This window comes from Sorex fumeus, unplaced genomic scaffold, assembly GCF_029834395.1.
Source record: "Sorex fumeus unplaced genomic scaffold, SorFum_2.1 ptg000265l, whole genome shotgun sequence".
NCBI classification, from domain to species: domain Eukaryota; kingdom Metazoa; phylum Chordata; class Mammalia; order Eulipotyphla; family Soricidae; genus Sorex; species Sorex fumeus.
In genome coordinates this window covers 31579946-31602336 of record NW_026606322.1, presented here as the reverse complement: position 1 = coordinate 31602336, position 22391 = coordinate 31579946, and the positions used below count along the sequence as shown (strand labels likewise).

The window sequence follows — 22391 nt, the reverse complement described above, 5'->3', positions numbered from 1 at the left end:
CATTACACCCTGATGTGTGTTTGAGGTCAAAGTTCCTTCAAGGAGAGCCATTTATATGAGAATAAATAAATAAAAGTCTCAGAATTTTAGAGTAGGGCCTTGTGAAGAACACTCAAATGACCTTAATATAAAGAAAAGGAAAGCGAGGGTTGGGGGTGCAGTCCAAGAGATCAGCACAATAGTAAAGAACAGTTTGCCTTCTAGAACCCTGAACCCTTAAAAATTACTATGTATGTTTGACATAGAACTATTTCTGTTAGCTCATAAATGGCAAAATAAGCAGTGTATTATTATGATGAAGAGGAGTTTTTGTTCTATACAGTCTTAGATTAGGAGCCCCCTGGGATTATGAACTGGCACAGTAGAAGTGGTTTCTTGCACCTTTTCAGTGATGGACTAACCCATTCGTTAAATCAAGAAGTCCAAGGCTATGTTCTAGACTAAGCTCTTTCATGAACTCATGTGAGGTACTGTAGCAGCTGGAGCCATAGTTGAAATCAAGGAGGGTAAGTATTATGATCTAATATTTTCAATAATTTCTCAAACCACTCTGTAAAATTCACACTAGTTCTTCTAGACAGTGTTTCTCAGTTGGGATTCCTACTCTAAGGGGCTCACGGTGAAAATCACACAAATGGGAGGCTTTGGTGTGAGATGGGGGTCCAACTGGTAGAAAGGAGGTACAGAGCGGAATCAAGGTCAGAAAAGGGGTCACTATCAGAAAAAGTTGAGAAGCACAATCTTTTACGATATGACCAATTCCAGATTTAAAACCAACCAAGAGATCGGCAAGAGAGAACAGAGGCTTATGGCATTCCCTTTGTGTGCAGTTGACCCTTTGTTGGATCCTTGGCACAGCATATGGGCAGTCTTTTATTACTGAACCTCCAATCAGTCATGACTTTAAGGACCAATTCCAAAATTCCGTTCTTGCCCACAAATGGTGTAATGGTGTTTCCATCTTCATGGGCTTAAATCATGAAGTGAAGTGGGAAGAAGCCCACCAAATGGATAAGGCTAACCGGGCAGAATCAAAGAGAGAACCAGATGGTGAAATCAGCACTTGCCTCTTTGATCAGCCTCATGAAACTGCGTCCCAGGAGCCAAGGGTGGTGTCGATGGCACTGCAGAGAGCTAACGGTCAGCTGTGTAGCTTGATGAGAGGCAATGGCCACCATATATACAGCATCATACATCAGAGCGGCTTCTGTCTGTGGAAGGAAACACACATTATCTCTTAGTTCCACTCACTCACCTTTCTTTACCTGTCCTCATGAGGCTTCTTTCCCTATCATCTCTTTGTCTGATCTCAACTGCCATTTATTCTGCAGATAAACAGTTTTCACTCTCCAGTAGCTATGTTTTCTCTACAATCATACCCTGTTTCAAGAGTAAATTGGAGTCAGAGCTCTTTGTTTTGAGTTCTCAATAAATAAATAAATAAACAAAGGAAAAAGTTAAAACAAAACCAGCAACTCAGATCAACAAGTCACTATCACTATCACTATCCTCCCGTTGTTCATCGATTTGCTTGAGTGGGCCCAGTAACATTGTGAGACTGTATTTGTTACTGTGTTTGGCATATCGGATACGCCACGGGTAGCTTACCAGGCTTTGCCGTTTGAGCGAGATACTCTCGGCAGTTTGTCGGGATCTCAGAGAGGGGCGGAGGAATCAAACTCGGGTCAGCCATGTTGGCTGCGTGCAAGGCAAACGCCCTACCGCTGTGCTATTGCTCCAGCCCAGATCAACAAGTAAAGACTCCAAATATTTTTTTTTTTTGGACTGTCATCTGTGTTAAAGTTAAACACGGTATTAAGATTAGCCATACTGAGTTAGAAGCTACTAAAACAGTATTTCACTACCAAATTTCAGTTCTCAATGTTTACCTATTAGCTTCTTCATTTTGGGATGAAACTTCTGCAACTACCAGGTATTTCCAGATAAGAATGTTTGTTTTTGTGTTGATCTTTAAGAAGATTATTGTCATGGTCCCAGTGCAATAGTAGGCCGGAGTGGGAGGGGGCAGCTATGAAGAACAGATAATTGTATTCTGCTCAGAATAAGCCTGTTTTTGTCAGAATTTTCCCTCCAGATAATGTAAGTGGTCATTTATTTTCAGAACTGGGTATCTCATTCATCCTTCCTCATGAGATTTCTCTCATGTATAAAATTTCACATATTTTAAGTACTTTGTAACATACATTGTTTTATCCTGAGATTTTTTTTTAAGGATTAAAATCTTTTAATATTCCCACATTTCACTTGAGGGGTTCAAATATATTAGCTTATTTAACATTATCAATAGCTCTTTAAAATGAGCATAGAAGGTAGATAAAGCTATTTATGTGGGAACACTGACCTCCAGACCGGGTATTATTTGTGTAGGGACATAAATATATAGCTGATAATTGGTAGATAAAAATATTAGCTGATAATTGATAAACCTGATTCTAGGTTTATAACTGACTAGTGATTAGCATATAGTTTTCTGAAATCAGTTGATTCATTCAATACTTAATATGCATTCTATATTTTTATTGAGTGTGGTATATATGGAAAGAGATAAAAGATGATTATATCTTGCATTCTATCAGTATTTGAGTTCAGAGAATATATCTCCTTTAAATCCTTATTACCTGCACAATCGATCATTGCATTTCCTGTATATATTTATGTTCACTAGATATTACATTTGTTTCTCAATAAGAATGTGGTTTCTTGAAGGCTTAAACTGGCCAACTTTATTCTTTGCTGACTTGCATAACTCCTGGCATATGAAAGTTGTTTAGCAATCAATTGTTGAAAGAATCTTAGTTCATGTCCTAAGAAAAATTACATTTTGTGTGTGTGTGAACATCGAAGAATTCCAAGATTTTAAGATGTGTTCCTAAGTCATGTAACTCATATTGGTGGTAGTGAGTGTTGAAGCTTATAAATGGTCTGCTAATTTCAGTTCAAGATTGATAATTGATAAATCTGATTCTAGGTTTATAATTTATAATCCACTTTAGAGATGATAAAAATGAGGTTTAGGGAAATTAAGTGATCAGGTTAATGCCATTCTACTTATCAGAATCTTGGTTTGGGTGTGATCTCACAATTGTCTAAAAGGTGTTATGCTAGTCATGGTGACACACTTAAACTCATTTGTTCAATTGAGGGACAGTAAATACATGAGCAAAATGGGACATTTTAAAATGCAATTCAATAATAATAGTTAATATTTATTGACATTAATTATATGTCAGATACTATTCTAAGTAATTTGCAAACATTTAATCTTTACTATAGCCTTTACTCCTACTTGGATAAAGAAATCATGAATTTTAACATCATTGCTAGAAGTAGTAGAGCCAATATTCAAAGTTTCAAACCTGGGGGTTTGGTGCTAAGGTGTTTGCTCAGGGAGGAAGCTAATCTGTTTTTAAGTCAAATATTTTTGGATAGTTTAATAATTATAATACCTTATAAACATGTAATATTTATTAACTATTTTCTGTGCCATGCACTAGAAGCATTTTATTCAAGTTTTTTTCTTTAATGATTAAAATTTAACCGTAAACAGGTATTATCTCCATTTTATTGAGAGAAAAATTTTATTGAGCCTGGTGATATAGCAAATCTCTTTCATAACATATCTAAAGTTAAGAAGCTTGTAAGGTTTGGATGAGAATTTAAATCCTAAATAAAAACTGATGTCTCAGGGCCCAGAGGGACAGTATAGCAGGTAAGTCACTTGCCTTGCACACCATTGACCTGGGTTTGATCACATGCACTACACGTGGCCCCCAGCAACAACAACAGAAGTGATTTCTGAGTACAGAGGCAAAAGTACGCCCTGAGCACTGTAGGGTGTGGCCCACAAACCAAAACCAAAACTTTGATTTCAGCAATGCAATATATCTTTCTGCAAATGTGCATATAAATTCACTGGTTGACCAATTGATACAGAAATGTGAAAGTGGAATCCTAATGACCTAACTTTTCCACAGGCTAAGCTTAGAATTTTTATTTCTTTTCCAAGGCTGCCTCTACACTGGCCTGGGTAATAACATATTTCAAAACTAAAAGCCCGATCAGTGATTTTCAGATACAAAGAGAAAAATCCACTTATTTTCGAACTGTGCTGTCTGTTGACTTGCAATGTTTTCTTAGATGGAGGAAATGTTTATTCTATTTTATAGCATGAATAAAGCATCACTGAATTTCCTCCTTTCTTCAGTTTTGTGCTGGAGGGATGCTTACCTAATAGCGACTCTCAAGTCATTTTTAGGTAAATGTAAAAGAAATTGGCCTGTGTTTCAGATTTCAGTCTTCCAAATATTTTTTGTTCACATTTTACTTATGTCTAAAGCCTAGATGAAACCACTCTGATCAATGCCCCTTGGAGAATTTTTCCTTTCAGCAAAACATAGATCATAATAGAAGCATAGGAGCAGCAGATTCTCCAACACACATTGTTTTATTTCATTTATATGAATTAGAGGATTAATTCCATGACTGGGGGGAGCTCAACTTGTACATTCCAAAGAAAGAAATGCTTATTAATTGGTTTCTGGAAGCTAAATTTAAAAACATTAGGACATCCTGTGTGGTAAGAATCCTTGTATATCTTTAGGATCTTGGGCAATGCTGCTTTGAGGGGAATATTTGTTTTTATACATCAGGGGTCCTGGTGATAATTGATTTCTGGATTTGATGGAGGGATATGAAATAACTAAGGGAACTCAGTGGGTACTTACTATGCCAAAGGTACTAACTTCCCCGATAAGATCTCTGGACACTAAAGTTTGAGTGAACTTTCCTTTTGACTACACTTCAAATATGTTACCTAATACTGAGAGAATAAATCACTATCCCTGCAACTCTACTGGGAGAGAAACTATAACAATTTGTAGTAGTTTCCCCTGAACTTTGTCCTTTGCTATTTTCACCAATTTTAATCTGTATCTTTGGCTGTACTCATATAGCAGAGAATAAGTTTAATAATGTCTCTGAGTCTTTCTAGCAAATCTTCTACCTGGAATAAGGTCTTGGGAACCTTGAACGTATACTTGTGAGATACTATCTCAGCTTAGGATCAAAGAATATATGGCCTTTTACAGGTCCACCATTTTTCTGGTTGCCTTGCATACAAAAGTTTTTGCTGAAAAATCAAGATGAAGTGAGGGTACTAAAGGGAGTCCCAGTCTGGATATCAAACAAGCAAAAGTTGTAGATTTTCCATCTTCTCTGCAAATTTAGAAATATTTGCCTCCTCCTTTCATCAGCTGGATAGATAAGGCAGTTTCCTATTTGAAGTTCTCCCAAATAGTACCTCCACTTTCTCATTGCCTGAACTACCTCTATTACTTGCGCTCAGCAGGTTCTGAGATGAAAGTCAAAACAGATCACCCGAGTTATGAGGATTTTGTTTCTTAATATAAATTGGCAGGTTTTCCTTATTAAGATGGAGGGTGCTGGCAGGCCCAATATAGTGGAAGAGGCAGTGAACCCCCTGAACTCCCTAGGATGCAGGAAAGAACAACCCAAAATAAGAGGAGAGCTTTGAAACAGGCTGAGGGAAATAGCTAAGATCATCATTGAGTTTCTAGATCCTTAATCTAGAAATTCAACAATTAGAACTGTACACCCAGCATGACTGGTGAGGACTGACCCAAGAGTAGGTCTCTTATTAGTTTCACTGATACTCAACTGATAGACACAGTGACTCAGAGATAAAGGAATATATATGAAATTGGGATCCATATCTGACTAATCCCACTGGTCAGACAAGGTCCCACAGGTCCCATGAAAGAGATCATCTTGTAAGCAAATAGATGTTGCTCAAATGAGAAAGAATAAGGAAATTGCCTTGTTTCTTCAGAGTATCTATTGTTTTTCTTTTATCGACTTAGAGATTGGTAAAACAGCAGGTATCATCAAATAAATGCAATTTTATGTCCTAGAGGCTTCTGTGTATGTGAACTAATTTAATTTGTAGCACAACACTGTATAATACTGGTATACAGACTTATAGATAGAAAGTAGGCTTAGAAAGTCTAAATAAATAATGGAGACCAGTTATTTAGAGGACAAAACAAACACTTAAATCTAAACTTTATATTTTTGAAAATATCTTCTTTTCTCCATTGCATCCCACTGTTTATTGTCTTTTAGTATGGGAGTAGAGTGGACATTTAAATTGCACACAAAAAAATGGTTTACCCTTTCAAATGGCTTGTGATTTTAGGGATTGCTCATGTGAAAGAGGAGAATTCTAAGTGGGTTTCATATTAGGAAGAAAAGTGAAAGACCAATGCCTTGTTATTTCTATAATTCCTACGTAACATGGAATCACACACACAATTTTACTTCAATAAAAAAGAATACATCTGAGAAAAAGACATTCCATTTCTCTGATCTATCCCCAAATTAATGGATTGACTCAACTGAATGGGGAGAGAAATCAAAACATGGTGTAAAGGAATAAAGTAGATATTACAAAGGCTATCCAAAATTCTTGAAATTAGTATTTTATTTGTTAAAAAATCGTCAATAACTCCTTTCTTAAAACACATTTATTGAAGACTGTTTTGTGCCACACCTTTTTTTTCTTTCTGAAAAAAATCTCAAGAATATGTTTTGCTGTTTTTTGAACTCTATTGATTCTTAATAGTTCTTTCAATCCGTTTTAAATCTTTTTTGTTTTGCTTTGTTTTTTTGTGTCACACTTGGTGATGCTCAGGGGTTACTCCTGGCTCTGAACTCAGGACTCACTCTTGGCAGTGATCGAGAAACCATGAGGAATGCCAGGAATCAAGCCTAGGTTGGTTGCATGCCAAGCAAAAAAAATTTAACCAGCACATGCTTTCTTATTTTTACATTTGAAGATGTGTTAATATATGTAATCATATTCTCTAAAGAACATTATTAGTGTGCAAAGCTTTAAGAAACTTTTAGAAGTGCTAACATGGAAAACAGATGAGTAGTCAGCAAATAACAACACAAGGTTTATAAAAATTCTATAACATATTCATACGATCATACTTATTTAAAATCTTTATCTGTATGTGGCACACACAAAGCAACCACAAAGAAATTCTTTTTGGGAAATAGTTGGAATCCTGCTTAGGATTTCAGAGGATACAATTCTATTGTGGTAATAGCATTACTTAAACACTAATACTGGTCGGGCTAGATCAATACTATCATAGGTAGGGTGCTTGCTTTGGACATGCCAACGTAGGTTCAATGTTTGGCACCACATATGATCCTTGAACCCTGCCAGGACTGGTCACTAAGTGCAGAGCCAGGATTAAGCCCTGAGAACTGTCAGGTGTGCCAAAAAATAAAAATAATAATTGCTCATTAATGGATAATTTTGTAAATACTATATTCATGGTCATGGTCCTCCCATTGTTCATCGATTTGCTCGAGTGGACCCAGTAACATTGTGAGACTTGTTACTGTGTTTGGCATATCGAATACATCATGGGTACCCTTCCAGACTTTGCCCTGTGAGCGAGATACTCTTGGTAGCTTGCCGGGCTCTTCAAGAGGGGCGGAGGAATCCAGTTCGGATTGGCCATGTTGGCTGCATGCAAGGCGAACACTCTACCCACTGTGCTTTTGCTCCAGTCCAAATACTGTATTAGTTTAAATAATTTTTATCTTCATGAGTCTTTCTATTTCTTATTTATGGACACCTTCTTTGTACTTTTTATGGAATTACTTCAGGTCTCTACGAATACTTTTCATTTAGTATCTACAGTCTTAGAATCTCAGTTTATATTTACTTAGGTCAATAATTCCTTTCTTAAAACATATTCAATAAGAAGGCTGCTTTGTGCCAGACTTTTTCTGTTGTTGAGCTAGAACAACGGACAAGGCAAATAATCTGTCCTCAGAGAATTGATATTCTTTCAGGGAAAGAAGACACAGAACAAACAAATCAAAATATAATCTATTGACCCATAAGGACTAGAGATGAAAAAGGGAATAATGGACAGACTCTCTATTTGACTGACTATTCATAGAAGGCTTCTCTGATAAAGAGGCATTTGACCAAACTTGTTTGGGGAAACTTTACAGTGGGAACAGCAAATGCTATTCATACAGGAATGAATATATTGCAGGACCTAAAATAATATTGATGGGATCAACAGACTTCAAAGCAAAGGGCATTTTAAGTTAAGAGTAGAGAAGATACAGTACATATACAGAGGCAGCTGGAAACTAAACAACTGTTAGCACCAAACCTAGGGGCATGCACTCTTGATTCATGCACTCTTGATTCACTCATTAGAAAGGCCTATTGAAGGTTAAAGGCCTTTTAACCTTCCTATACCCCAGTTTATACTCCTTAAATTGGTCACTTCTACCAGAAGCAGAAACACATGGCAAAACAGGTTCATTGGATAAAGAAAGGTCAAAATTATGCTTCCCAGGATGCATTCAAAGCTTTATCTGCAGGACTCTGAGGCCCAACCCCTAGTACTTGGTCTACTACTTTTTTTGTTTGTGTATTTGATTTGGGGGCATATCCAGTGATGCCCAGGACTTACTCCTGGCTCTACACTCAAGAATGAATCCTGGCACTACTCAGGGTACCATATGGGATGCTGAGGATAGAAAGTGGGTCAACATGTGCAAGGCGATTATGCTACTCACTATTCTATCATGACAGTACTTGGTCTACTCATTTTTTACTTAGCGTTGACATGATCTGACAACATTGCTCTTTATTACTGGATTTTTTACAGTATCCGGGTGTGCTACCCACTTCTGTTGAGGTAACCACCCAATTCACCTTTTTAGTTTGTAAGAATGACAAGAACAAAAGGTGATAACTCAAATCTTAGGTAAGATAACAATACTAGAGTCAAAGCAGCAGGACCTCTTCCATGGAGTTGATGTCGCCATATTTCTTCCCCAGGCCCTTAGGATAGCATCTCAGATTTCATTGGGTATAAATTGCAGATCTCTTCTATGTTCAATAGTTTCCCAGTCAATATGTACAAAATGTTCTATTGGCTCAGTAAAATTGAGCACAAGAGGCACTTTCTTTGCATAAATTAAGCCATATTTGTGATAAATATTTAATGTTTGGCATGAATCCAAAGTTTGTGTTAACAAAGCTTCAAACTATAACTCTTTCAGGAATGCATACCAAGTGCAAGTCAAGCAATTTGGGATCTTATACTGGGATACAAGTCTTATTGGTGGCCAGAGAAAGCTGAGTGATGGTGATATAGGATTTTGATCCATATAGAAACTTACTAGAATTGCAAATCCCAGAGGAAGTAGGCTCAAAATATCAATAACCCACACACTCTCTTACTCTCTCTGTCTATCTCCTCTAGTTTCACCCTTCCTTTACAGAAATATAGTATTTCCTTGGGTATCCTCTACACATTCATATTCAAAACAATGTTTCAAATTACCCAAGGCTCGTTATACCAAAATGCTTTCCATCATTAGCTCTCAGATCACTTTGTCTATTTTAAGTGTCATTCAGTTCTACAAACCAAGCAGGGATCCTGAACACAGAATCATTCAGAACCATTTCATCCATTCATTTTCCCCTTCTCTTCTCTCTTTCCTCTTTATAAAATAAAGTTAGGAAAAAAGAGAAGAAGAAATACCAAGTTTGCTTCTCAGGGAGATGATACCTTTCAGTTATCGGTAAATTGCATCTTAAAAGCAAGTGTGTTTCTCCCGATGATGGGAACAGAATGAAATACTATGCCAATTTAAAATGTTATTACCTGCCCGCATTCCCAATATCTTTCCTTTCAAATGATACAGTTCCTACATAGAATGCTTTCTTAAAATTTATTTCCTGCTTGTTTCTTCATCATACAGGGAGCTTCATTAGAGACATAAAGCAAGGGTAGGGTGTATTTGACAACAAAAGACAAATGACATTAGGGAGAAGCTCTCGGATGAGGCAGTTGGCAATTCATCTGTTGGGCTGAGGATTTCTTGTCTGAAGGGAAGCTTGGCAGCTGCTCCAAGAGCAGAATGTGGCCAGTGAGAAGCACTATGGATGTCCCCAGAGGTGTGCCTGTGTGCATCCAGGACACAGAAAACCCGAACCCACCAAATGTAGGCAAATTCAATGCTTCCATGGGCTGAAATGCCGCAAAGGCAAGGAAAGACGATTGAGAACTGATGATGTATTGTTCATATAAGAGTGTGCTTGACCTCTCTCCCTTTTCTCCTTCCCAAGGTACTTCCCCAGGAGTGTAATTCTCTCCTCTGCTCTTTGCTTGTTTTCTGCTTTAATTTCTGCCAGTGGCAGCTATACTTGTTATCTTTTGATCCGAAGCAAGTTCAGTGAGAAAGCTTTAAAAAAAAGTATTTTTTAATTTAGAAAATTTAAATTATAGTTTAGGTAACACAATCACAATAGTGTTAAGTATAAGGGATTGGGGCTGGAGCAATAGCACAGCAGGTAGATCATTTGCCTTGCACGTGGCCAACCCGGGTTCAATTCCTTCATCCCTCTCAGAGAGCCTGGCAAGCTACCAAGACTATCCCATCTGCACGGCAGAGCCTGACAAGCTCCCCGTGGTATATTTGATATGCATAAAACAGTAACAACAAATCTCACAATGGAGATGTTACTGGTGCCCGCTTGAGGAAATCTATGAACAACGAGAGGACAGTGCTACAGTGGTATATGGGATTGATGTATGAAGTTTCTGTATCCCATTACCACAAACATGCCCAGGACCCTTCATCGCAGTCATTATTTTTTTGGTCCAGTCCTTACCCACTTCCCCCAGCCCTCATGTTTGTTAATCACTTTTATAATCCAATGCCAAGAGAGTGTTATTGTTTGAAACTCTACTCCCTATTTCATCTCTCTGTATTACACAGATGAGTGAGATCATCCTGACATATCATTTAACATGAATTCCTCCCATTCATCTTGCAGTGAATTGCATGATTTTAGCCAAAAAGTAGTATTTGATGGTCACCATGCAGAAATCTTCAAAATTTTTAAAGAGTTTACTCCTTCCCCTAGACAAGTCACAGTAACACATTCCCTCTCACACTTTAGAAGCACATATATATTCTCAGCTGTTCATCTAAGGAATCCCAACATTTTCTCAAATGATTGTGTTTAAAACTACTCACTGTCATCACGCCATCCAAAAGGCCGGTCTCGGGCCTGGGAGAGGCTTGCAGTCTCTCCATGGACCACTTCTCAATGATGGATGACACGTGAGGGTTCTCAGTGTTGAGTAGCCGAAACCCGGTCATATTTACACCACTGTACCTATAGAGTTCCAGATCTAAAGCAAATAAGTCCTGTGTAGTATTAAAAATGATAGAAGTAGAGTTAATGATGTCAATATGCTTCATGCATAGGAGAATTAATGATTGCAGAAGAAACAACAAGGTTGAAACAAAAATGGTGGCCCTGATCACATTCTTTCTCCAGAAGATCATTTCTTTTTTTTTTTTCAGATGTATCCTGCCTGGAAGACACTAAAAAGAGTAAGATGTTTGCATTTTTAATCCCCTCCTTGTGCAATGCTATCAGAGTGTAAACACACCAAGAAGAGGAATTTGGCTGTCAAAAAGAAGCACAGAATATAACATTCTGAGAAGGTAAATTCTACCCCTAGGAGGATCCTTTGAGAAGTTGGGAGTCCACTTGGCTCATGCTTTTATTTTAGGCTAGAAGTTAGTGTCTACTTGATTCAGTGCTTTTATTTTAGGTTTGAGAAACTGAGTTTCTGACTGGTGATACGAACAGCGCTAGAATGAACTACATGGCATAGATAATCACTTCTGGCTTCCAGGGATGATCCCAGGACTTGCCAAAGAAACAAACTTTGAAAATTGCATATGTGTTTGACAGAGAGATGGCTCTTGGCAGGAAAAAATACTAGCTCCTGAATCACTAAAAGTAACCCATGCCTCATAAATGAGGACATGAAGAATATCTACAGCACACGAGCTCAGAACAAAAGCCGAAAGTTCTCTTCAGAGAAAAACTGGAGCATAAGGTTGTGTAGTTGTGAAAGAGAAACATTCTCTTTCAGATAATGATTCAGAATAATGGTTTACTTCACTCCAGTATTTTTCCTTTTAGAAGAGGTTAAGTGTAAATCAGAAGCTTTAAAGTTGACTCATATTTAAAACAAATGATGTAATAATTTACACTTTCTCCCTATAAAAGATGAAGCTATAAACTGTCATTAAAATATTTCACATCAAGAAAATACAAACTTTAAAGCTGGAGTGTTAGTACAGCAAATTGGTATCTACACGACCGACTTTGGTTTGATCCCCAGTATCCAGTCTGGTCGTGTGAACCCTGCTAGGTATGAATCCTGAGTGCAGAGCCAGGAGTAAGTCCTGAGCCCTGATGAATGTGGCCCCAAAAGTCAAATATCAAAAGAGAAAGAAAGAAAATACAAACTTAAAGATTAAAATTTGACCTGAGGGGCTGGAGCAATAGGTGGGTAGGGCGTTTGCCCTGCATGCGGCTGACCTGGGTTCGATTCCCAGCATCCCATATGGTCCCCTGAGCACCGCCAGGGGTAATTCCTGAGGCAGAGTAGAGGCAGGAGTAACCCCTGTGCATCACCGTATGTGACCGTATCACCTGAGGTAGAGGCAGGAGTAACCCCTGTGCATCACCGTATGTGACCCAAAAAGCAAAAAAGTTTAAAAAAATAAAAAATAAAAAATAAAATTTGACCTGAGAAAATTTCCGTAAATATTACCTAACATTGGACCTCAGAGATAGTACAGAATTAAAGCACTTGTCTTTCGTGCTTCAGTCCCCAGCACCACATGAGGTCACCTAAGCACTGTCAGGAACATCCCAGAATACAGAGCCAGGAGTACACACTGAGCACTTTGGTTGTGACCCCAACCCACTCCCTAACTTTCTAACATCATACATAGCTTTACGAAAATACAAGTAATGTACTGTATAAGTAATGATAGTGGTTACTAAGTAAAGAGTGTAACTCCAGGAACACTAGTCATTTGTATTGGCATAAACTGATTACAAATGTATTGTTTTGAATAACATTTTTCTCCATTGCTAGCCTTTCACCTCACAACTTTCCTTTAGATCACAGACCTAAAAGAACAGAGGTCTGTGTTCCATGCTCTGTGTTGGAAAACACACTACATTGATTCCCTTGAACTAAGGGACTAATTTTCTTTCTTGAAATTCTATTAATACTCATTGGAAGATTTGGTAAAATATAAAAGCAAAGATTGGCAGAGTGCAGATAGAAAAATATAAGAAGATGCGGAAAGAAGCAGATTTGAAGTATAATACTGAAGAATTAATAATTCTTTAGTATGGTGAATGAATAGGAGGAATGTTACTAAGTTCCAGGAGGTCAGATCGTTACTTCCAAGATGCATATTAAACCCTTCATGGACTCAACAGTACATAAGGCAATATGCTCAACTAAGGGCATTAAACGTGCAAAATTAGACTTTCCAACTGAGGTTGCTATAAATGAAGAATATGGAAAGTTCAAGGTCTAGTTTTCAGCCTCCTTTGTGAGTAAAGGATGAGGGACATATAAGAGTGTAAGAACAATTTGTTCATGAGGGAAAAAAGTTATATTTGTGAGTAAAATAAGACCTTGCCTTGGTTAAATCTTCCCTTGGCTGATCTGACAGAAGATCCAATCAATACATCAGTGGCAGAGGCTAAGAGCCTAGAAACTATGGCTTAGAAACTTCTGTCCTGTACTCCAGTCCCTGCTCCAAGTTTAGAAAAGACAAGGATTTTGACAGTTTTCTCAAAATATTGGCTTCATTATATGCACATTGCTCTTCACTCCTTCATGCCCTCAAATATTCTTTTTTTTTCTTCCTTTTTGGGTCACATCCAGAATGATTACTCCCAGTTCTACATTCAGGAATCAATCCTGATGGTGCTAGGGAGACCATATGGAATGCCTGGGATCAAACCCAGGTTGGCTACATGCAAGGCAAACACTGTACCCACTATACTAACTCTCCAGACACCTCAAATAATCTTGAACCAAAAATTGAACTGACTGCCCCTATCAATAGTATGTCTATAACATCCTCCTAGTCCTTATCATTTTTGCTTGGTAAATGTCACCCTCATACTAAATTTCCTGAAATCTAAGTAGAGTTAAGTCACTATCCAGAGAGAGCTTAAGATGAAACTTGAATTAAAACAAACTATCCAAATGCAAGCTATTAAGAAGAAATATCATCTCCATTTTCAATATACATTAAAGTGTTTTATATTATCCCTCTACATGTTAGAAAAGTAGATTTTTGTTTTTGTTTGTTTCTCATGGAAGAGAGGATCTATATTGGACATATATAGACTCACAGCTAATTTTTAACAAATGATAGAATGATCACTTAATTTTGACACAGGAAATGTTTAAACTCATTTCCCTTTGATTTGGTCATTTCTAAAATGTAAGGTCTGCTTATTTGGAATTTCTAAGGCTTATAGTCATAGCTGTTCATTCATAGTGCAAAATTTAGTCAGTTTGCAAATTTCTACTAATGTCCTCTCTATGATGCTCTTCAGAAAAAACAGACAGGAGCACCTATCAGTTATCCAGCTGTCTACTGAAAACAGGTGATTGAATCACATTAGATCAAAGGATACCAAGACGCACTTCAATAAACCCTTTAATGTGTATTGAAAATGGAGATGATACTTCTTCTTAATAGCTTGCATTTAGATAGTTTGTTTTAATTCAAGTTTCATCTTAAGCTCTCTCTGGATGTATGCACATTGAAACCATTTTTAAAGAAAGAAGAAAGAAACTCATATTCAGAATTTCTGGATTTAGGAAAATAAGACAAATCTCCATGACAACAGCCTGCCTTTGACACTGTTGGTGCTGACTTTAAAACAACCACAGGTATTTCCTACTGTGTTGAATATATTTTTTTGCCAGATGAATATGCTTACCAGGGTTGTGAAAAAGTAGTGATAGTATTCAGTCATCATGCCCATGAACAGAATCTGTAAAAGAGAAATAAAAAGAAAGAAGATTATAATCATTATCAGTAGAGTGACAGCAATAACATGGAAACGTAGAACAGAAAGGTGCTTTGAAAATTCACAAACTCAGTATATCAAAACCTGAAATGAGTTATTGGTGGTTACAGAGGTAGTACCTGAGCTCCTGGATACCATCCAGTGATCTGTCATTACACTTTTTTGATTTATGTCAAAATTGTGCTAAAATTTCTTTTGTAGTTATCTATTTATATATCTCTGTCTATATCTATCTATATATATTTATATCTATCATCTATCTATCTATCTATCTATCTATCTATCTATCTATCTATCTATCTATAGGCAGAATGTTTTACCTTCCCAATTGCTTAGTTTCTGAATAATTCTATGCTTAGCTATAGATTTTACCTTCTTATTCTTATTACTTGCTACAATGCCTAATTCAATATTAGGTCAGTATTGCACAAATGTAGATATATTCAAATGAAAATTTAGTAGAGTTTACCTCTAAACTTTCATCACAACTTTTCCCCATTTTCTCCCACAGAGTAAGTGTGAAAAAGAGGATGTTTTAAATAGATGGAAGGGTGGGGACAATTCTTATTATAAATTTGAAGTGTTTCTACATTTTGAATCTTAGTTATATGTTGGAATCTTGATAGACCCATACATTTTTTTCCTGGTGGTGAAGGGCAGAAATTTAAGATTGATGGATAAGATGGAATTTCCAAATGATTATCATATGCCTAGGCACCTCAAAGGATTTTTAACAGGGTAGAAATTCTTTTGGGCCATCAATATTATTTAAAGCCTTGTAAGGTAAAGTTTTGTTTGTGTGTCTCTTATCTCATTGAGCATAATGATCTAACCTTAGGATGAGGCAGAAATACAATTTTTCATTGCAGCCATTGGATAGAGTAAATGCAAAAAAGACAACTGCTTGAAAGGGGAAAAGGACAAGTTTTTTTTTTTAATTGAATCACCATGAGAACAGTCACAAAGTCTTTCAGTTCAAGTCTCGGTCGGTCATATAATGATTAAACACTGGTCCCTTCATCAGTGCACATTTTCCACCACCAGAACCCCAGTATACCCCCCACCCCCCACCTGTGTGGCAGATTTCCACTTCACTCTCTCTCTCTCTACGTTAATCACATTCAACATTACAACAAAATACCCAACATTATAATTTGGAATTTTCCCCAACATTCAGACCTGCCCAAAAGACATCATTAGATAAATTGTTTTCTGTTGCTAATTATGAAGAGCATATGATGATGTGTGGCCACAATAGCGGCCACGTGAATTTGGATTTCTGATATTTTAGTAATAAACCTAGAGGGATTACTGCCAGAAGCCCCTGGGTTCCGAGATTGGTATGTGTGCCTCTGGATTCATAGTTGGTCAGAAGCCAGAGGAGGCATTTGAAGGTGGCAACCCAGAGCATTGTCATGGCAGGGAGTAGGGCCGATTACACCCCCCCATCCCGTGAAGCCCCACATGACTCCTCAGTGCAGTCTCATACTTGGCTGTTCATTAGGCTCTAAAAGATGCAGGCCACCATGCTGCTGCTGCAAAGAGGGGCAGGCGGAGGGACAGACACCCTTCCCCTCCCAGGGCGGCATAGCACCATCGTTAAATACACAGATGGGATACAGCAAGTTTTATGTCAAGTTACAGACTGGAAATTGAGGGTTAAACTATTGCTTTTGAAAAAAAATACCACTTTTGGAAATGAAAAAGAAGCACGAAGGTATCCGAGTTTTCAGCTATTCACTTGGGCTGACTCTTCTTATTTAAATTAAAATTTAAAATATGTAGACATTTTACCACCAATTAAAAGAAGAGACTTTTTAAAAACCAATCATTAAGCTAATAAATTTTATTATTTTATAAGTCCTGGAGGCAAATGTTCATTTGATATGCTTCTTATTTAATTTAGAAAAGAATTATGAGGTTTCAAGTGAATAAATAAAAAATGGCCTTGCTTTTATTATAAAGAAACACCTTGGGATTGTCAGATATGATTTTATCTGGAGAACTTGAAAAATAATCATATCTGACTCTCTTATCTAGTGTCTGGGTCAATGCCTCTTAACTTTTCCTCTTGAATTTCTTAGAAATGAAAACTAAGAAACAAGAGGAGAAGTCAGGGATAGGAGATAGTGTAGGGGTTATGGCACTTGTTTGTATGCAGTTCAATCCTTGGCATTACATATGGTTCCCCTCATAGCCAGGAGTGACTCCTGATTACAGAGCTAAGAATAGCTCCCAAACACTGCTGGGTGTCACCTAAATCTTCCAATTCCATTCAAAAACTGGAACAAATATAGGGGCCAGGGAGAGAACTCAGCAAAACTCAGGTCAGGGTCCAAGTTTGAATATCAGCACTTTCCTCTAGGATACCCGGCTGGCCTCTAAGTTATGGAGTAATCCTCCTGGTGCTGATCTCAGCTATTCTTGGGTATTAATCTCATACTTTGTTACTTTATATCCCCCAGATGAATGCAATCTTTCTATGTCTATCCCTCTCTTTCTGACTCATTTCGCTTAGCATGATACTTTCCATATTGTACCACTTGTATGTAAATTTCATGACTTCATCTTTTCTAAGAGCTACATAGTACTCCATTGTGTAGATGTACCAAAGTTTCTTTAACCAGTCATCTGTTCTTGGGCATTCAGGTTTCTTCCAGTTTCTGGCTATTGTAAAGAGGGCTGCAATGAACAAACAAGTGCAGATGTCACTTCGACTATACATTTTTGCCTCTCTGGGATATATTCCCAGGAGTGGTATTGCTGGGTCAAATGGGAGCTCAATTTCTAATTTTTTGAGAATCGTCCATACTGTTTTCCAGAAGGGCTGAACCAGTGGACATTCCCACCAACAGTAAAGGAGTGTCCCTTTCTCGCCACATCCACGCCAGCATCGGTTGCTTTTGTTCTTTTGAATGTGGGCCAGTCTCTGAGGTGTGAGATGGTATCTCATTGTGGTTTTGATCTGCATCTCCCTGATGATTAATGATGTAGAGCATTTTCTCATGTGCTTTTTTGCCAGCTATTCAGATAGAGAAGGGAGCACCAAATAAAGGATGTTTGGAGGATCCTCCCAGGAGGGGAGATGCATGTCGAAAGTAGACTATGGACTGAACATGTTTGCCACTCAATGCCTCTTTTGCAGACCACAACACCCAAAAGGAGAGAGAGAACACAGGGGATTGCCCTGCCACAGAGACGGGGGGATGGGGGGATGGGGGTGGGAGGGATATTATCCATGGTGGTGGAAAATGGGCACTGGTGGAGGGATGGGTATCTGATCATTGTATAATTGAAACCAAAGCACAAAAAATTGTAAATCTACAACTTTAAAAAAAATAAAATAAAATAAAGGGGAAAAAAAAAAAAGAATATCAGCACTGTAGAGACCCAGAAGAGAACATCACTGGGGGGTGACTTATTAGCACTCTCAACACTGTCATGGTGATCCAACTGGCCCCGGCATCACAATCCCACATCCTCTGGCCTGAGCATGGAGTCATTTGCAACAGTTGGTATTATTGTTTGGGGACCCCACTCAAAGTAGAAAGAGAACAGTGTTGTCAGTTGTGTGAATGTTCTAGGACCCAGGTGAATAAAAAAAATTACAAATAAGAATAAAATCAGTGGGGCCAGAGTGATAGTACAGAAAGTAGGGCACAGTTGACCAGGTTTAATACTACAGAGAGAGAGCACAGCTAACCCATATATGGTCCCCGAGCCCTACCAAGGAGTCAGCCCTGAGGACAAAGTTGTAAATCCAGACATTGCCTGATATGTCCCACTGACTACCAAAAAAAAGAATGAAATAATAAATCCAATAATGCCAAAGATGGCACTTCAAAAACACAACGGTCTTTACAGTGATTTGCAAATGGCTCCGACCATCAACCCTGTCCTGTCACAATCAAGCACTTTATAAATAAAAGCACTACATTCATGTGTCGATTTTTCTCCTTACCTTTGGTATTTCAACTAAAAGTCATTAAGGGATTAAGAAAATGTCACATCAAGACAAATGTCAGTTTTTCAAAAAAAAGTGTATAATCATGATGTGAGGTGTTTTCTATAGCTTTTTGAAATACTGGCTTTTTCCTAAGAAATACTACCTTCTTTGAAGGTTGACACTGTGCTCATGTGCTACTGATTTAGAGAGTGTGTATACCATGTGTACACCAAGGTAGTATTGCAAAAAACCAGTGAGTCCCTATTGAAATCATTTTAGAGGCACAAAACAGAACACCCTACATGCTAATTGTAATAAATGTGACTGTCAATATTATGGATATTGAGGGCATTTTCATCTTAATTCACATTTCTGTATTCATAAAGTTGAAAAGGACTTTTGACAATGGCTCTTTCTTAGCAGAATGATTTGTATTAAATGACCTTTTGACACCGTATTATTGACTTAGATTGACAGACAACAAAATTCTTGCCCTGTCAGTGTCATTATTCATCAATCGAAAGGTTGATATTGAACACCTAATTCTCAGTTTCTGAAGAAAAATAAAAAGATGTCATTAATGCTAATGTCAAATTTTCTATTTTAAGGGCACATAGTAGAACTGCATTTACCAACCACTTGTGCTTGGATGGAGCTGTGTACTGGTTTGGGCTTACAAGATAGGAAAGATACTAACTTATGTCACTTTCTGAATAATCTCATTTCATATGATTTGTATGGTTGTCAGTGGAAGTGCAGAACAAGTTGTTTTTCTTCTGAATTTTATATTTCATGAATACCACAAGGTACATAAGTTCTCTTGTGTATGGTTGTTCATTGTTAGGGAGTTTAAGATAAAAATAATGGGATCTTGGGGGCTGGAGAAATAACACTGCAGATAGGGCACTTGCCTTGCGTGTGGCCAACCAAGTTTGAATCTTGGTAATATATGAGCTAATTGACAGTAGCGCTCACCATCTTGGATCTGGGTCTAGCCTTAGTGCTCTTGGAAAAAAACATCTCTGAACTTTGATGGCAACACTTACTAGGTTTGTCTTAAGATTCAGCACTAAAATGTAGCTGAAGTTAACCAAGACAGTTTGTAGGGGATAATGCCAATTGGAATTGGGGGCAGAATTAAATATCTTTAGGTTCAAATTCTCTGAATGTCATTCAACTATAACTTTGTCCCTCAGTAGCCTGCAGCACCCTTCACCGACAACTTCTCAGAAAGCAACAAAGTGCTATAGAGACAATGAAAGGTTCTCCCTAAATTCATAGCATTCATTCCTCAGGACAACAAGGGTGTGACAAATAATTGGGCTACTGCTGCCACTGGAGTAGAAGAAACTTTAAATCGAACCTCGCATGTTCCTAAGCAATTTCAAGACATTCTTAAAATATTTCAAGGTTTTTTTTTGTTACTGCTTATTTTTATAGAAGTTTATATTGACTTTGAAGTTTATATTGACTAACCTGAAGTGCATTGCCTCTTTTATTGCCCTCTCAATTCCAGGATAAATTCTGAGCCATCAGACACGGTTCCTAGTCAGTATCTTCCAGTAACTTCCAAATGTGAGACATTCAATGTGGCTAAAATAGTGGTTTTACCTCCAGATGGAAATAAATTATTTCAGCATAGGAATAATCAGAAAACCAGTAAAAGATATCAAATCCAGGAGCAGCAATTTTAAGGAAAATGTTTTAGTAACATTTTCTCTAAGGCATAGCTCAGTCTCATCGTTGTGATACAGACTAAATCAACATATTTTCTTAACAGCAATCTCCTTTGGTCACTTAGTGTTTTTTTTTAATTTTTATATATTTGATTTTCATAAAGTAGTTCACAATATGATCACTTAGTTTTTATTGACTTTTATTTTATTTTATTTTTTATTTTGAGGGCTGCACTCAACTGTGCTCAGGGCACACTCCTGGCTCTGAACTCAGAAATCATCTCTCATGATGTCCAGGTCACTTATTTTATTTATTCATTTATTTATTGGTCACTTAATTTTTAATGTTAGTCTTTAGTGGATAAACTGGGACAGAGGTAAGCTTTGATATATGTCTATATTGCTTTTAAAAATTACTCCACATTGGGTAATTATATTATACCTAAAGAAAAGAAGGGATGCAATGTATAGAAAAAAGTACCGGGTTCCAGAAAACCTTACCCTAGAGGAAATTACTTATTTCTCTATGGGATAGATAATATGGGGGTACAAATCTAGGAATAAAGATTCCCTAGAAGCAGGAAAAGGTAAGAAATTGCAGTGTTCTCTTGATACTTTAAAAATAAACACCTTTTGGGGACTGGAGTGATAGCACAGCTGGTAGGGAGTTTGCCTTGCATGCAGTCAACCCGGGTTCAGTTCCCAGCACCCCATATGGTCCCCTGAACACAGCCAGGAGTGATTCCTGAGTGTATGAGCCAGGAGTAGCCCCTGTGCATTGCTGGGTGTGTTTCCTCCCCCCCCCCAAAAAAAAGCAAAAACAAAATTAAAAAGAAAAATAAACACCTTTTTAAAGGTGCTTGCTTGCATGTAGCAAACCTGGAATCAATTCCCAGCACCCCATAGAGCGACTCTAACACCTACAGGAATGATTCCTAAATGCAGAGCCAGAAGCAATGTGAGGGCCTATTAGGTTCAGAAAAAAATTGCATCTCTGTTTTTCAGTGTAAAGGCCCTCCCGTTGATCGTCGATTTGCTCGAGCGGGCCCAGTAACGTCTTCATTGGAGACTTTGTTGTTACTGTGTTTTTCAGTGTATTACAATAAAAAAAAAGGGGCTTTCACAAAATTCAAAGCCTGTATCTCATACCTAAATATTATGGGTTGTTTGGTCAGGAATCATTGTATCATTGTGATTCCGTTGTTCATGGATTTACTTGAGTGGACGCCAGTAACGTCTCCATTCATCCCAGCCCTGAGATTTTTAGCAGCCTCTCCTTACTGTCTTTCCCAACGACCGTATTGGAGGCTCTTTCAGGATAAGGGGAATGAGACCTGTTATTGTTACTGTTTTGGGCATATCTAACATGCCACGGATAGCTTGCCAGGTTCTGTCGTGCTAGCAGGATACTCTCAGTAGCTTGCCAGGCTCTCTGAGAGGCATATTATATATATATATATATATATATATATATTTATATATGTACATATATATATTTACCACTATGATTTGTTGCCTACTGTCTGAACCCCATCAAATATGGTGTGGTAATCATGGAAAATGGGTAGGGATATATTCTAGATATTGAACTATTGTTAAAATATCTCAGGTGATATACATCTTCAGCCAGACCCAAGAACCATTGATTTATATTAGCCAAACTCATATTTCTATGATATAATAATAATGATCTTAGATACCAGAATTTCCAAACTTCTCATTTGTCTAGTGCTACATG

General features: G+C 37.6%; 1 protein-coding gene across 4 annotated transcripts in view; it reads right to left on the bottom strand.

Moving 5' to 3' along the window:
- GRIK1 (glutamate ionotropic receptor kainate type subunit 1) overlaps nt 1–22391 on the bottom strand; it is a 489681-nt gene that overhangs the window by 114287 nt on the left and 353003 nt on the right. For all 4 annotated transcript variants that reach the window (XM_056109201.1, XM_056109204.1, XM_056109202.1 and 1 more), the window contains exons 5-7: nt 14942–14995; nt 11131–11304; nt 1068–1211 (exon numbers count right to left, since the gene is read on the bottom strand). In XM_056109201.1, coding sequence (XP_055965176.1) covers nt 1068–1211; nt 11131–11304; nt 14942–14995 — 372 coding nt within the window. The remainder of the gene's footprint in view (nt 1–1067; nt 1212–11130; nt 11305–14941; nt 14996–22391) is intronic.